At 44.7% G+C, this 17067-nt stretch overlaps 1 protein-coding gene across 2 annotated transcripts in view; it reads left to right on the top strand.

Annotated features, from left to right (window-relative positions):
- TMTC1 (transmembrane O-mannosyltransferase targeting cadherins 1) overlaps positions 1 to 17067 on the top strand; it is an 82829-nt gene that overhangs the window by 37138 nt on the left and 28624 nt on the right. For both annotated transcript variants that reach the window (XM_040345545.1, XM_040345546.1), the window contains exons 7-11: positions 2309 to 2412; positions 6314 to 6503; positions 12452 to 12573; positions 15930 to 16097; positions 16171 to 16284. In XM_040345545.1, coding sequence (XP_040201479.1) covers positions 2309 to 2412; positions 6314 to 6503; positions 12452 to 12573; positions 15930 to 16097; positions 16171 to 16284 — 698 coding nt within the window. The remainder of the gene's footprint in view (positions 1 to 2308; positions 2413 to 6313; positions 6504 to 12451; positions 12574 to 15929; positions 16098 to 16170; positions 16285 to 17067) is intronic.

The raw sequence follows: 17067 nt of genomic DNA, 5'->3' as shown, positions 1-17067 counted from the left end.
TTTGTAGGTGATCCTAATATGACAATGCCCTTGTCTGTGAGGCCTTATACACACGACCGAACATGTCCGCTGAAACTGGTCCGTCGGACCAGTTTCCGTGGACATGTCCGACCGTGTGCAGGGCCTACCGGACAGTTTTCCGGCCTAGCGGACAGGTTTCCAGCGGACAAAAGTTTCTTAGCATGCTAAGAAACTTGTCCACTGGAAGCCTGTCCGTCGGACATGTCCAATGGTTAGTACAACTCATCGGACATGTCCGCTGGCCCGAAATCCCGCGCATGCGTCGAATTGATTCGACGCATGCATGGAAGCATTGACCTTCCGTGTCAGAGAACGTCGGTGTCATCTACGTCACCGCGTTCTCTGTCCGCGGGGATTTTGGTCTGATGGTGTGTACACACATCAGACCAAAACCTCCCAGCAGACATGTCCGATGAAAACGGTCCGCGGACTGTTTTCATCGGACATGTTCGCTCGTCTGTACAAGGCCTAATGCAAGCAGTAAAGGGAATCTGGCCAATTCAGTCCTTCATTGTTGGGGGTGCTCCAGTGGACTTGGAGGAGGTGCTGGCAGAATTCTGGATGCAATATTTCTGTTGGGCTGGAGTCCCATTTGGGTAGGTGACAGAACCCCATACTTCACTGCCATAAAGGAGAATTTGGAGAATGATACAATTGAAGATTACCTAAAGTGGAACTTTAGTCAGAAAATTAAGTCCTGCTAGATCACTTCAGGCTGGCCCATTTTGCAGGTATAGCTATGTACAACATTAAAAATAAGTGTCTATATGGTTTAAAATCCAGTAATACACAGGCTTACCCTGCTCTGCAGATGCTCAGTTGCTCTCCATTTTTAGGCACAGACCAGATTGTAGAGGCCGATCTGCTGACAGCCTTAAAGCAGAATCAAACCCTCCTATTCTTTACAGCCAAAGGAGCTGTTTCTGTTTGATCTGTAGCTGCCATGATGCTGCATTTGATTGCTTGACAGTTTGGTTGAGGACACACATAAATATGACAGTTAGCAATCCCAGCATTCCAGGAATGTGTCATGGAATCGCTTCCCACACTCTGCCTGAGTGCTTCTGTCATATACCGCTTCTTCCAGTCTGAATATAGATATTAGATATTATAGCCACATATTACAACCAAGAACAAGGCATGACTCGTTTGGCTGCAAAGTGAATGTATCTGTTTTTTTTAAACCGTTAAATCCATGGGTTTAGTTCCCCTTTATGGTTTACTACTGTTCAGGGGTTCTGGGCTTCAGCAAAATGGCCGCCTTCATCAAGAAGGAACAGGAACAATGCTGGAGACAATTTACAGCACACACTTATTATTATAGCATAATTATTAATGTGGAATGTATGTTCTTTGCTAAAGAACATTATTTTTTATCAGGTTGTTATGGGTGAAGTTTCACTTTAAGAGACTTTAACTGGTGATTTTAGGTGGTACAGCTGTCTTCTGGCTTCTGTCTTCTGTCTACCTGGCTCCTCTTGAGTGGCTTAACACTGTCAAGCTGCGCCCACCATATATCTGTATGTATACTCAATGGTTCATATTGTTGTCCCTCTGTTGTCTAGAGACAATAAAGCCCCATACACACTATCAGTTTTCCTGCAGGTTTTTGTCTTCAGGTTTACCAAAACCATCTAATATGAGGTCAAACCTTTTGGGGCCGCGTACACATGGTCGTTCCAAACCGATGAGAATGGTCTGACGGGCCATTTCCATCGGTTCACCGCTGAAGTGGCCTGCTGGTCTGATGTGCGTACACACCATCGTTCCAAAAACCGATCGGGTCAGAACGCGGTGACGTCAAACACACAACGTGCTGAATAAAACAAAGTTCAATGCTTCCAAGCATGCGTCGACTTGATTCTGAGCATGCGTGGGTTTTGAACCAATGCTTTCTGTACTAACCATCGGTTTGGACTGATCGGGCAGCGGTCCATCGGTTAGATTTTAAAGCATGTTTTAAAATTTTGGACCAAAGGGCAACAGACCGATGGGCTATACACACGGTCGGTTTGGACCGATGAAACTGAACCTCGGTCCATTCTCATCGGTTTTGTCCGACCGTGTGTACGCGGCCTAAGAGTTTCAATTCGTATGCAATCAGGCAGGCCCTTGCACTACATGGTTTTGGTAAACCCGAAGACAAAAACCTGCAGAAAAACTGATAGTGTGTATGGCGCTTTAGAGTGGTAAATATGCTGGCTACACCTAGTCTCAGCTCGGCAGGAGTCACTGACCACCACTCCTCATATAGAGGATATTTGATCAGAACCTTCTTCTCTTGCAGGTGATGGTGGTGTTAGGTTTCCGCGTCCACATCATGGGAGGATCTATGCCATTGTTCTCAGAGCAAGACAATCCGGCTTCCTTCTCGCCTTACATCCTCACCAGGTATGTGGAAGAGCCGTGGCCCAAGGCCAACACAGCATTTCTTTGTCTCTGGCAGCTGGATAGGCGCTCTGTCCTGTCTCTGCAGGTTGTATAAGCAGTTTCTCAAGAATGCAAACTGGAATTCAGCCATGTTTCGGTATGAATAGGCAATGAAGACCTGTCACAGACTTACTGACAAAACACAGTGTAGCTTCCGAATGTGTATCTAATCCTTCCAAGAAATGTCAAGATGAGCCCTGTTAATTGGAGAGTTGTAGCTCTGACTTAGCATCTTGGGGGCATCTTGGACCTCTGCAGAGAGACCACTGTTTCCCTATATAGAGCAAGGGTCCTTCTCTGGAGCATGCTGGCAGGACACAGGCTATTCTACTCAGATAACTTTGCAAAGAAAATGAACTATAAGGCTTTGGACAGATTTTGTTTTTATTCACCTGGAATATATGTAGCTGTGTAAACTGAAGGTTTAGATGGACTTTAATGTGGATGCAGTGGCGTCTCCAGCTTTCATATTTAGGGGGGGCACATGGGGGGACAGGGACAAAAGTAGGGGGGCCAACTATAAAATGCAATTATATATATATATATATATATATATATATATATATATATATATATAAATATATATTTTTCTCCTGGGGCCCTTTACTACGATCCCACAGCGGGCCCTTTCACATGTTCTGCAGTGAGCTCCCTTCCTACTATACTGGGGCCCCCCAGGGTGGCAAAAAACAAGAGATATATGCCACCAGTACACCAAGAAAATATAAGGGTCCAAAGCAGTGGGAGAACTTTCAGGGTTGCAAAGGTTGTCTTGCCACCGGGGCCTGGTGTTCTGTCACTGTGAGGTTCCCCAGCTGTCCTGTCCCTGCTATTGACGGCGCTGGTCTGGCATCTGTCTCCTTGGCAGCGGCGACAGTCTATTAGGATTTAGTGCTGGTGACATTATGGGTGCATGCAGGGGAAGGCTGCCACTATTGGTTATAGAGAGCTGAGCCCCCAGCTGGTCACCTAGCAGCAGTAATGCTGTATAACCTTCTCTGTTGACATGCTGATGAGGTTGTGATCCAGGTAATGCTCCCAGTCAGATCTAATAAACAACGTGGCCCGGATTCAGAAAGGACTTATGACGGCGTATCTCCAGATACGCCGTTGTAAGTCCAAATGAGCGCCGTCGTATCTATGCGCTGATTCATAAAGGCAGTTACGCCTGAATTTTGCTAAGATACGACCGACGTAAGTCTCTTACGCCGTCGTATCTTGGGTGCATATTAACTCTGGCCGCTAGGGGCGCTTCCGTAGATTTACGCGTCGAATATGCAAATGACCTAGATACGCCGATTCAGAAACGTACTTGCGCCCGTCAATAGAGTGCTTTCATTCAATGTGGGGACACATGCTTTTGAGGTGTTAATTGACAATGCTCCTAGACATTCCATTGTGTGATGCTAATACTGTTTTTTGTCCATTGTGCTAATTGGGTCTGCTCCTAAGACCTGTTCATTGTGTATGCTAATGACATTGTTAAGATGTGGAATGTGACTTGTCAAGCTGTAGTAATTAACCCCTCTAAATGCGGAGCCAGACTGTCTGGGTAATGAGTAGTAATTAACTCATCGGAATGTCATTATCTAAAAGAATGTGTATGAAGCCCCCCCATTGTGTGATGTGTGGGTGGAGTGTGTCTTTGTCCCTGTGATTAACTGTAACATGCTTGTACTGTATATAACAAAGCTAAGTTTCCATTAAAGGATTCATTCATTCATTCATTCATTTTGGAACCAGTACCAGAGCTTGTGTTGTCTCGGTTATTCTGGGAAATGAAATGGGTCGTGTCTGATGTCTGTTGGACTGTCGGATAAGGGAGACCGATGGGGGAGAGAAGGGATGGAGATAATGCAGTTCAGTGATTACAGTGTACTGCAGTCTGCAGTACACACACTTACCCACGGTCCAGGCGAGAATCTCAGGCATCATTCACACACATGCTGCTGATTTTCATATTTCCTGCCCACACATCCCCTCTCTTCAGATACAGCACACCGGGGTAGTGTGGGCGGGACTGAAAGGAGGAGGAGCTGTATTCCTCCCTGCTCGTATGTGAGGAGAGTGGGGGGGAGGTGGCTGGACTCGCTGGGCTGTAAAAGAGTGTCATAGACTGACACTCGGCTCAGCTTGCAGTCACCAATCTCGGAATTTACAGGCTGGTTCTCCTGTCCTAAGGATGGGAGAAATCAGTCTGTTTTTTCAGTAACTGAGATGAAGGCTTGGGCCCCCCTCCCCCACAGTGCTCATGGAGTCCTTTCTACAACTCGCTCTTCTCTGTGCCAACGAGGATGCAGGGGAAGTAGCAGATCGGGTGGCTGTGGTTGTGTGAGAGCTCGCATTATGCAGTGTCAGCGAGCAGAGGGAGTGGGGGAGGTATTGGAGTTTTTTTTTTGGGGGGGGCACATGGTGGGGCACAGCATAATGTTGGGGGGGGGGTCAGGGTCCCCTCTGCCCCCCCCCCCCTAGAGTCGCCCCTGTGTATATGTAAATCCTCACATATATACCCAGTAAGGTAAACAGCCTCAGATGATACACAGAGATTAAACAAATCTCCCTACATGCATATCTGCTGTCTTCAGCTTTATATATTCTTTAGAAATTTCACATTGTTAGAGATTTTCTCTTCCTGTTCAGCACTGGAAGTGAAGTCTGGGCATACAGCCAAGACAGCTGATTGGAGGAAAGGCACACACCCCCACTCCACATAGGCAGATACTTGCAGAGTTTTTCTGAGAATAGTTCAGCTCTCTGCTAATCTATTTTAGGTTGGTTTTATCTCAGTTGACAGCGAACTTGCCAGAAGTTATCATGCTGATAACAGAAGAACGGAGCAGAAGAAAGCCACGAGACTTAGGGCCTTAATGAGAGAAAAGAAAATACTATAGATATATGTGCCCAGCTGAAATTTCATGAATCAGGTTTACATCCACTTTAAGGGCTCTTTCACACTGGGCTCTGCACCCCCTGAATGCAGTGTGTCATAATTCCTGGAGATGTTTCTTGGCGGTGATCGCTGTCAAAGACATATGATGATTCTGCAAGTCTTAAAGCGGTGGTAAACGTTGAATAAGGAAAAAAAAAACGTTCTCCCTGCAAGGCAGCGGCATATTGTGCTAGTATGCTTCGCATGCTAGCACATTATGAAAAACTTACCTTGAAACTAAGCCCTCCAGTGGCACGCTGTCACTGCTGCAGAGGCTTCCATTTTCGCTCTGTCTTTCTTTCGGGTTCGCAGGCTGCGGCTGCTTGGGAGTCACATCACAGAGCTCTAAAAGAAATGGCACGGGTATGCTTTTCCATCAGAGTGCATGCGCCAGTGACGTCACCAACTGCTGCTTACTAGAATATCTCCTAAATGGTACATATTTAGGAGGAGGTATTCATTTAACCTACAGGTAAGCTTTATTATAAGCTTACCTGCAGGTTAAAATGCAAACAGAGCGTTTACTACCACTTTAAGCTGCAGTCTCCAGCTGTTCTTGCAGGTCTGCCAACTCTTCATAGGTCAAATACTGCCAGTCACTAAAAAGGAGGGCTGGTCAGTTCCCACTTGTAAAAGGGCATTTAGTGCATGAATAAGGTGTGGGGTGGATGTGTATTTTTCCTACAAGTTTGAGAGCTATAAGGCACCCTTCTATACCAGAGAGGTAGAAGATAAAATACACCTCCACTGATAAAGCAGAGTACATCATTACATTCAGTAAATAGAATGTTTTCAGTAGTCCACATAGGCTGAGTTTCTCTACACCGTTTACAAAAGAAATTGGGATTAGTGGCCTCATCACAAGTGTCACATGACCCATGACCCTAAACCACAAGGCTTCACATAATGGACTTTAATTTCTTTGTCTTGCAGGTTCCTGACCTTCTCCTACATCCTGGCATTCAATGCCTGCCTGCTTCTGGCTCCCATCACCATGTGCTATGACTGGCAGGTGGGCAGTATACCTCTTCTTCATTCCCTCTGGGACAGACGGAACTTGGAGACACTTGTCCTGTTAGTGGTACTCGTATCCCTTGGCTTGCACTGCTTGGTGGCAAGAAAGGTAATTTCTTTACTTTTGATATTATCAAAGAGAACCAGTCATCTGTAAACAAATCTCAGGAGTGCACAGTGCTAAGTGTAGTCTAGTACAGTCCAATCCTTCTCTGTCCCCCTTTAGAGAGTCAGGAGGAAACCAGCTCTCCCAAAGCTGAAATTAAAGAGCAGCAGTTGGTATGTTATCATGTAATGCCTCGTACACATGATCGGAATTTCCGATGAAAAAAGTCAGACAGACTTTTTCCATTGGAAATTCCGACCGTGTGTATGGCCATCGGAGTTTTTCCATCGGATATTCCGAGGAATTCCATTGTCGTTTACATAGAGAACATGTTCTCTTTTCCTTAGATGGAATTCCGTCAGAATTCCTTTGTGAGTTTGGTAGGGCAAAAGCCTGATTGTGTGTACGGGGGCATTATGGTTAGATGAGTGCACAGAAAAGGAATGTCCTAGAGTGGCCTAGCAGGAGCTTTGACTTGAACCCTATTGAACATCTCTGAAGAGACATGAAAATGGCTCCCCACCGATGGTCCCCATCCAACCTGACTGAGCTCGAGAGGATTTTCAAAGAAGAATTGTAAAAAATCCCCCAATCCCAGGTGTGCAAAGCTTGTCATGTCATAACCCAAAAAGACTTGCAGCTGTAATTGCTGCCAAAGGTGCGGAGTAAAAGGTCTGCATACTTAAGTACTTGTGATATTTCAATGTTTTCTTTTTAATAAATTCACAGATTTCTAAAATTCTGTTTTTACTTTGTCATTATGGGGTGTTGAGTGTAGATTAATGAGAAACAAATTAATTTAAACAACTGTAGTATCAGGCTGTAACATAACAAAATAAAAAAAATGTGAAGGGGGTATGAATACTTTAGGAAAGCACTGTAAAAAGTGCCTTGAAAAAGTATTCATACGCCTTGAAATTTTCCAAATTTTTGTCGTGTTACAATCAAATACGTAAATGTATTTTATTGGGATTTTATGTGATGGACCAACACAAAGTGGCACATGATAAATGGGTTTCCAAATATTTTATGTAGCACCTGTGTACTTATCAGTACAGGTGCTATGTTAAATCTAGTGGGATGAGAGACTTACTTGCTCTCAACCCCGTTGCTCGGGGTTCTTCGCGGGTTCCTGGTTCCAGGTGCGGCACCCACCTTTAGGGTGTGCGCACATCACGGGCCCCGGCGATATGGCCTACCAGGCCGGGGTGCACATGCTACGCGGAGTTCCTGACTCTGGGCCCTCATGGCTCGGAGCATCTGATACTGCTAAGGGGCCCCAGTGATTTACTGGGTTCCCCCATCTCTATTGAGAAGATCCGAAGCGAGTTGTGCTGTTCGGTGGGGGATTAGCTTGAGGAAAACCCGGAGGCAGGTGATCCAATAGGGCTTGAACGAACCATCGGAGATCTGGGTACCGGCAGGGCTGGACTGGGACAGAAATTTGGCCCTGGACTTCATCGAGACTGGCCCACTTTGACAGGTCTCTCCCATGGTGGCCGGACAACTCCTGCACCCCCCCGGCCACCCAAGCCCCCTCTCCCCCTTCACTAGCCACTAGCCTTTCTACTTTATTAGAGTAGAACGGCTGGTACTGGTACTCTTATAGGCAGTACCAGTGGGGACGCAAGACATTATTTTCCCCGGGGCAAAGAATGAGTTCGGAGCTCCCCCTTATGGGACAAGATTAGGCAGAAGTGAAGAAGTGAGAAACTCCCAGACCATAGCTGTTGAGTCAGCTGTCTGTCCCCTCCCCCCATGCTCCTCTGTCGTCCCCCCTGCTCCTCTGGTCCTCCTCCTGCTTCTTTGTTCCCCCCAGGTGAGCGCTGCGGGGAGGGAGAGACAGAGGAGCAGAGGGGGGCGGCAGTCCACTGTCACTGAAGCCAGCCCCCTGAGCCATCGGCCCACCGGGAAACTCCCTGTAGTCCCAATGGCCAGTCCATCCCTGGGTACCGGACACTGACAGGTTGTATGCGGCAAACTGTCAGTCGGTGGCCCCAAATTACACACTGGGAGGATTTGCTCTACTATCCAATTCTTGAAGCACTAGGCCTGTGGCAGAGGTCTCATCCAGAAATCTAAATTCTATTAGAGCCAAGTCTGTGGCAAAGACTTGTTCCTTCCCAGGAGAGCTAAGTGACACTCTGGCTGCCAGGCCTGTGAGAGGGACCTGTCCAGGGGCACTTTACCCACTTCAGGTGAAGTGGCGACGAGGAAAGAGTTACTACTGGAGGCAGGACTGCTTCTGTTTATCCATTGCCTGTATTTACAAGGTTTATTCTTTCTTTCACCAATCTGTCCTATCTACCTCAAGTTGACTGTTGGTCGTGTTGGGCCAGAAATAAAGCATTGAAAACGTCAACCAACAGTCTGGACATTCCGTTACTGCTCTCGTCACTATCATCACCCCTAGACATATCACGGTATAACTTAAATACACCAATCCCAAATCTAACCAGCAGCTCCTTCGGGGGTAGCGCTACATTTACAAATAAACATCTGAAAAGTGTGGTGTGCATTTGTATTTAGGGGTATGAAAACTTTTTTAAAGGCACTGTATCTCTAATGCCAACTCTAACCCTAATGCTGTTCCCGGGTCTGTGCTGTGCCTATTACGAAGAGCTCTCACCATCCCTGGTTTTTAAATTAATTTTAAATTATCGAGAATGTAACAGGAGAAGCCAGAAAACACAAAAGAAGGAAGGGAATTGGGAACAACCAAAACTCCCTCATGGGTAGGAACAGAGACGGCGATCTTGCTGTTGGAGAATCTAAGTTATATACAAAGCCGGGGGTATATTAAGCCAACCAGGCTCCCCTTACTCCTTTAATGACTGTAAATTCTCTTTAACAGGAAATGATATTCCTTTTCTGTCAGGAAAACATAACAATATTAACTTCGAAACTGTGCTCACTGAAAATACAGGTTCCCTTTAAAAGCCCTGACTTGTCATGATTTGGACAGGACAAAGGCACCACTCCCTCAGGCACCGGATTGATTAATAGCAACTTCTTAAAATAAGTGCGGGACGTTTCCTTACACTTATTTCTCCCTCCGCCATCACCTCCTCCATATTTGATCGTTATCATCTTACCAGGAAGTTTGTTCAATCATTTCTCTCAAACAAACTCCTGGAAACTTTCTCTCCTGCCGCCAGAACATTATTTCACAGCTTTCCGTGCTCCTTACAGTATTCAGTTATCAACGTTGCCATGAACCCGGGTCAGCAGTGCGATAAGAATCTAGTTATGTGTAAATAATGCACATGTAAATTGAGTGTTAGCGTGTCACAGAACTTGTTCTGCAGTTCAGTTTAACGATAGGAATTGATTGATTTTGCAAACTGATGTAACAAATGCATTTCTCTCACTGTTATTTTTTATAAATTAACTGAACAGGATTAACAAAACATCAAGATACACATGACCAATCAGAATCCAACAGTTATTTTTCTAAAGAAAATTTGGTTTGAGTGTCTCAATATTAGTTATCTGTTGCTACAGAAAACTTCTGCTTTTTGGAACCCTCCCCCCCCCTCCGGTGTCACATTTGGCACCTTTCAGGGGGTACAGATACCAGTGAGGACAGGCCGTGCCGCTCGCGCATGCGCAGTAGGGAACCGGGCAGTGAAACCACAACGCTTCACTTCCTGATTCCCTCACTGAGGATGGCGGCGGGGGCAGCCGAGAGACTAGCAATTGCTCTGCCTCGGCTGCCGACATCGCGGGCTCGCTGGACAGGCAAGTGTAATGCCGCGTACACACGATCGGTTTGTCTGATGAAAACGGTCTGATGGAGCGTTTTCATCAGACCAAACCGATCGTGTGTGGGCCCCATCGGTTATTTATCCATCGGTTAAAAAAAATGGAACTTGCTTTAAAATTATCTGATGGATACCTAACCGATAGATAAAAAACGATCGTCTGTAGGCACGTCCATCTGTTAAAAATCCACGCATGCTCAGAATCAAGTCGACGCATGCTTGGAAGCATTGAACTTCATTTTTTTCAGCACGTCGTTTTACGTCACCGTGTTCTGACACGATCAATTTTTTAACCGATGGTGTGTAGGCACGACTGATCATCAGTCAGCTTCATCGGATAACTGATGGAAAAATCCATCAGACCGTTTTCATCGGATTGACCAATTGTGTGTACAGGGCATAAGTCAGTCAGCAGCTGCAGTATTTGTAGCTGCTGGCTTTAAAAAAAAAATAAAAAAATTGGGTGGACCTCCACTTTAATACTGTCATTGGAATAAAGAATTGTGCCTATGTTCAAACCTTAGCCCCATGACTGCTGAGGCGTAATGGGCCTAGGTACAAATCAAATGTAACATAAATGGATAGAACCCTCACCCTTGCCCCCTCACCCCATTTAAATAAACACACTTACAATCATTATGTTGGAAAGGGCAAGGCCACAGCTTTATTTACATTCCAACAAATAACATGTGAACAATTTAAACCAGTGCCAGTCACAGTTGTACTGTGAGCACACTATTCCAAAAGGGGGAGGCCTGTTCTTACCATAAGTGCTGGACAGACTTCTTCCAATATCCATCAAGGGCATAGCCCATTACAGCAACTTTTATGCTGGCAAGGTCAAGGAACCGCAGCAAGCTGTGACATAACATAGGAAAAAAGGGGCGGGAGGGTGGGCAGCTCTTCCAGTCACGTTTCTCGAAAGACCCCAAAATTCCCTTGGGCAATACTTTCTGAGCTCAGGCCCAGCCCATCCCCCATAGTTCCACCAATCCTCAGTGCCCACACAACTACCTTGTCCGGGACCTGGCCATGACCCCATAAGTCAAGGCTCTCTTTCCCTATAGGGGCTCAAAAGACCTTCATTAGCAATATGCATTAATACAGGAGGATGGCAGGTTGGCCCTCGTTCTGGGACTTGATCCATTGGCACCCCCCAAAGCTGTGACCAATGACAGCTTGAAATCTGGCAATGACAGCTTAGTCAACTACTTATGATCAGGAGCCAGTAGGATGGACTCCCGGTGACATCAGCACTGTGTCGTCTATTACAGTACTGCATGATCAGGAACCCCCTGCCAGTCTCGGATGTTGCAGGCCCATCTAAGGCGCTGGCTCCCATTTGTGGGAAGAGATTAAACAAATTTAACCCCAAACCTTCCTCTCCTCTAGAGCATAACCCAGCATTGTTTTTTGTTTTTTTTCCTTTAACCTTGTTCCTGTAGTGAGAAGCAGCTTTTATTACTCATTGTCATCATCAGGCACACCCTCGGAACTACATATCTCAAGAGTCCTTTCCCAAGTACAGTGTGTGGGCAGGCTCTTGAGAGTTAAGGCAGCAGCATTGTTTTGCTTTAATAAAATAATTCATGTATGCAGGTGTTGAGGGACAAAGAGGGGTGGATTTATGTAGTCCATCCAGTTTCAAAACCATTATTTTTTAGGAATCTGATTACAGCACAGCAAAATCAAAGTGGTTGTTGAGTTTTTCACATTGCCATTGAACAATTCTTGCAGTTTTCATTTTTGTGTTTTGTTTAAAAAACGAGTCTATCCTAAAGTGATATTTTGGTTATAGATGGAGCGTTTTTGGTTGAGTCACCCCCTGGTTTGGTATATGTCCTCGATACTCTAACAGTGAGATCTCTCTGCCATAATTCACTACCATGGATGTTTCTGTACGCTTTAGTGGGTCCCAGCTCCTCCTATTGCATTCTTCATAATATAAAATAAATACAAATTCAATAGGATTGTTGATAATAACTCATAATGGGAAGGGAAGGTGTCCAAATCTAAGAACTCCGCACAGAGATCTCACCAGTAGAGCCACTGAGCGATAAAAGAAAGCCATACAATTAGACAGTTTAACCAGCATCTACCAAAGACTAAAATATCAGTTTTGGTTGCACTGAGCCTTTAATAGTTGTGAGTTCTGTTCCTTCGACTAACGTTTTGCCTGCTCTGCAGAGGACTGGACATCGGGAGGTCTTGGTGGGTCTGCTCTTCCTGGTTTTCCCATTTATACCAGCCAGCAATCTCTTCTTCAGAGTGGGCTTCGTGGTGGCAGAGCGTGTCCTTTACATGCCAAGGTACATCCATGATTTTTTATGTAAGCCAAGGGGATTTTTATGTACATGAACAAAAATGTAAACCACCCCAAGTTTTATAACTAGCTTTTACAGTAAAGTAAGATGCACATGGAAAGACTTTGCACAGAGAAAACAAAACAAAATTATTTTTCCAGTCCACTTACTAGCTTTGCCAGTTTTTATCGTCATGGAGATTCACTCAATCCCAAATTTTGAATGGATCTTAAGGGGTATCCACCACACCAAAAAAAAACGGCGTGTGGGTTCCCCCAGGATCCATACCAGACCCTTATCTGAGCATGCAGCCCGGCAGGTCAGGAAAGGGGGCGAGCGAGCGCCCCCCCCCCTCCTAGACCATACCAGGCCACATGCCCTCAAAGCACCTTGTCCCTATGTTGATGAGGACAAGGGCCTCTTCCCGACAACCCTGGCCGTTGGTTGTCGCAGTCTGCGGGCAGGGGGCTTATCGGAATCTGGGAGCCTCTTTTAATAAGGGGGCCCCCCAGATCCCAGACCGAAGGGTCTGGTATCATCCTGGGGGAAACCTCAGGCAAATGTATTTTTTTTTTTCATTTTCGAGGGGTTCCCCTTTAAGATTTTCCACACACGAGTCCCCCCGCAAGTCAAATAATCTTGATCTGACCTCTGGTGTGACCTCTATTCAAATCAATGGGCTCCCATAGGGGACCACTGATTTTGAATAGAGAAAGAGAAAAATGCGTCTGAAAGCTAGCGCGGCGAAATGTGCATTGAATTCAATGCATAACACGGAAAAAATTGCGTTAAAAACTTTTTTTCCTGGCATCTGTACTAGCTTTACAGCCTGTTTTTTAAAACGTTTGGGCATGAGGCCTTAAAGGTAAATGTTTAAATTTGTATACAACTGGATCTCCAGATTTATAGATTGTTTTGAAATGTGGTTTTCATTGGGGGTCACCTCTGTTTATTCTTTTTTTTTTTTTTCATCATATTCTCAGTTCGTTTTGCGATGGGTTCATTTCATAGCAAAAACAAAGCAACGCTGAAAGACTAATGTCTTCACATACCCCTAATCATATTCCAGTTGCTACAATTAAACACGTTTATCTGTCTGAGCTGAAGCCAAGACAAACATTTTTTTTAGAGGTCGGATTCCATGTCTCTGGAAATTTTTCTGAAGAGGATTTGGGCTGTGTTCTATCTTGGCGGGGAGGAATACGGGTTTGCCAGTGCATTGTGGGATTATCGCCAGCCAGGATGTTATGATGTGTTTAATCCAGGGCCCCTGCTTCAGATACAGTTACAGAAACACAACACAGAGCAAAGCATCATTAATATTCCAATAGCACAACGCTATCAGTATATTTACCAGGACCTGAAATTCGGTCTCTTTCCTTTCTGTGATTGCACACTGAACATTCCTGTAATCTATGTGAATGAAGAAGCCATTTTCCAGATCAGTTTTATATGGGGCAGACATTTCGCTGCAATTCTTTTAGCACAGATTTTTGTTTGTGTGTTGCTGGGGATTTTTTATTTATTTTTGTTAATATACTATGAGAGATCCTGAAAATCATAGTAGCACACATCAGCAGGCTGTTGCAAATTATGAGGAAGTTGCTTTGCATTGTCAGCCTGCAACAGGAAGTGCTGTTGTTAGTATGATCACCTGGTAAGAAACTTTGCAACAAATTCACAAAAAAAAAAAACGCTAAGGCCCCATACTCACGAGCAAACATGTCTGCTGAAACTGGCCCGCAGGCCAGTTTCAGCAGACATGTTTGGTCGTGTGTGGGCGCGAGCGGGCCGAATTCCAGCAAACATTTGCCCGCCGGGCCTTTTCCCAGCAGACAAATATTCCTGGACTTGTTTTAAAACAGCCCGCTGGAATTCAGCCCGCTCGGACATGTACGGTCGTCAGTACAGACCTACCGTACATGTCCAGCCGCCCGCCGTGCCTCGCATGCGTCGAATGACTTCGACGCATGCGTGGAAGCATTTTAAAGGCGGGCCGCCCACGTCGCCGCGTCATTGTCGCGGCGACACCGCGTCATCGACGCGGCGACACCGCGGACACGCCCCGCGTATTGTTTACGCGCGGACTTCTGTACGATGGTGTGTACAACCATCGTACAGAAGCCCTCTGGCAGACATGTATGGTGAAAACGGTCCGACGGACCGCTTTCACCATACATGTTTGTCCGTGTGTACCCGGCCTTAAAGTTTGACCAACGGCAAACTTTCTTTAGTTTTGGATGGTGTGGAAATAGATTTGAACCCTCGTTTTTTATGTTTTTATCCACCATTGTTTTTTTCCCTCTAACATCTTTGAGTCCCAGAGCATTTTTTTCATTACAATGACGTCTCCTTAGGACAAATAAGGGTTCAATTTGATAACAGATTTGGATATATACTGTATATTTTTATTTTTTTGGTTTCATCTAGCATGAAATTTGAAAAAAAAAAAAAAAAAAAATTCCTGTAATTATTTCCAACGCAACTGTTAATTAACGTAGCCCAACGATATGCGACCCAAAATAGAACTGTCAATGTCTGCTGATTAAACGAATTTCACATAAATGTGAAAACATGTGTAATATAACAAAATTGTAAAGCTCAAAGTGATTGCACTTTAATTTAGCACACCTTTATTCCCATTCCAACCCATGCAGAAAAAAATAATCGGCTTGTGTAAATTGCTAAAATTTAGGTAAGATCATGTAAGGTTTGCAAGAACACAATTGACACAACAGAGACCCCTTTACAGCGACACCATGACGTTGAGTTCCATGAGCATTTTATTACACAGAAAACGCAAATTAGGATAATCTATGGAGATTTTTTTTTTTATGAATTGTAACATATACAGATGTATGTGTGTATATAAATATATATATATATATATATATATATATATATACACACACACACACAATAGTGTGTGTGTGTGTGTGTGTGTGTGTGTGTGTGTAATGAGAGAGAGAGAGAGATTTTTTTTTTACTTTTTCTTATTATGGGGGTTATTAATGTGTGATCTAAACCCGCCCCCCCCCCCCCCCCCCCGATACAGCTGTGCAGTATCAGATGACTTGTAACAGATCATTTGTGTTACCATTGCACTTCAAAAGTAAACATAATGCCCTGTGGACCCAACAGGACTGATGAGTCCAATGCCATTTTAAAATAGCACTTAGCAGGACTCAAATGGTTATTAAACCTGTATACAGTGAGGCATAATGCCAATCACAGTTTAAGGTTTACATATTTTAAGGATTCAGCTGAAGGGTGAATATTATAGGTTTGGGAAGGCAATTTATACATCTACAGGAACACTAGAAAACCCTGTTTGGCAAACCTGATTGTTTTGTTATTTGCAGTATGGGCTTTTGCATCCTATGTGTCTACGGAATGAAGGTTCTTTACAGCCGAAGTGGCCCACGTGGATCTTCTGCTATCATCTTTATCTTTTTCCTTCTGCTGCTCCTCTTTTCCTGGAAATCCATGTCACATAGTGAGTGCTGGCGGTCACGGGAGGCTCTGTTCAGGTATGTACCGCACAGACTGACTGGATTTTCTGATCTCAGTCTATGACCTTCCTCACAGCTTTTCTTGCCACAGGTCCGGAGTGCAGACCCTGCCACACAATGCCAAAGTTCACTATAACTATGCTAATTTCCTGAAGGACCAGAACCGAAAAGAGGAGGCCATAAACCACTACAAGACTGTCCTGAGGTAACTCTCATATTTATGGGGTGTTAATTATTGAACACTAGATTTGATTCCAAAGTTTGAATGATGTTAAATGTGGACCTGTTTTCACAAATTTGAATGTCCCAAGCCAAATTGAAATTTCAAGGATATTATTGGCAGTTTAGTGTTCCAAAAGGCTTCTGGGAGAAAGGGACCAAAGACTGTTGTGCCATATATCTGCTTCCATTGTTGCCTGAAAGGTCAACTACCTGTCCCTGGCAAATGAAAGGTCCACTTTTTTGACAACCCCCTGCTCCTTCAACACAAATGCCTTTAAACAGCCATTTGTAAACAAGCTGTTCGCCCCCCAAAAAACTAAAAATCTTACCTCAAACCTGGCTCTGGTTCTTCCAGAAGTTGAAGTTACCGTACATCCCAACAGAGCCAAGAACTTAAAATCCTGCAACAATGCACTCCAGCCTATTGGAAGAGTACATTCTTATGGGATTTTGAGTTTCTCGGTTATGGCAGAAAGCACATCAATGTCACCTGTGCTTCCCAGAAGTGTTGGAGGCCGGCCCGAGGTAAATATGTTTTTAATTTTGGATGAACAGTTTATTTTTAAATGCCCTTTTGGAGACAAATGTGCTGGAAGACGGGAAAGTCCACTTTGGAAAATGCCTTTTGATCCGACTTGAAACAGCATCCTTGTCATTTTCTGTGAGCTGAAAAAAAATGTATGCCCTGTTCACATCTAGCACTTTGTAATCGTCTCCAAATTGCACTGAGATCATGGCAAAATGCACAATGTGTATTTGGATGTCA

This window comes from Rana temporaria, chromosome 3, assembly GCF_905171775.1.
Source record: "Rana temporaria chromosome 3, aRanTem1.1, whole genome shotgun sequence".
Taxonomy (NCBI): Eukaryota; Metazoa; Chordata; class Amphibia; order Anura; family Ranidae; genus Rana; species Rana temporaria.
Note: the sequence above shows the minus strand (reverse complement) of the source record. Positions and strands in the feature narration are given on the sequence as shown.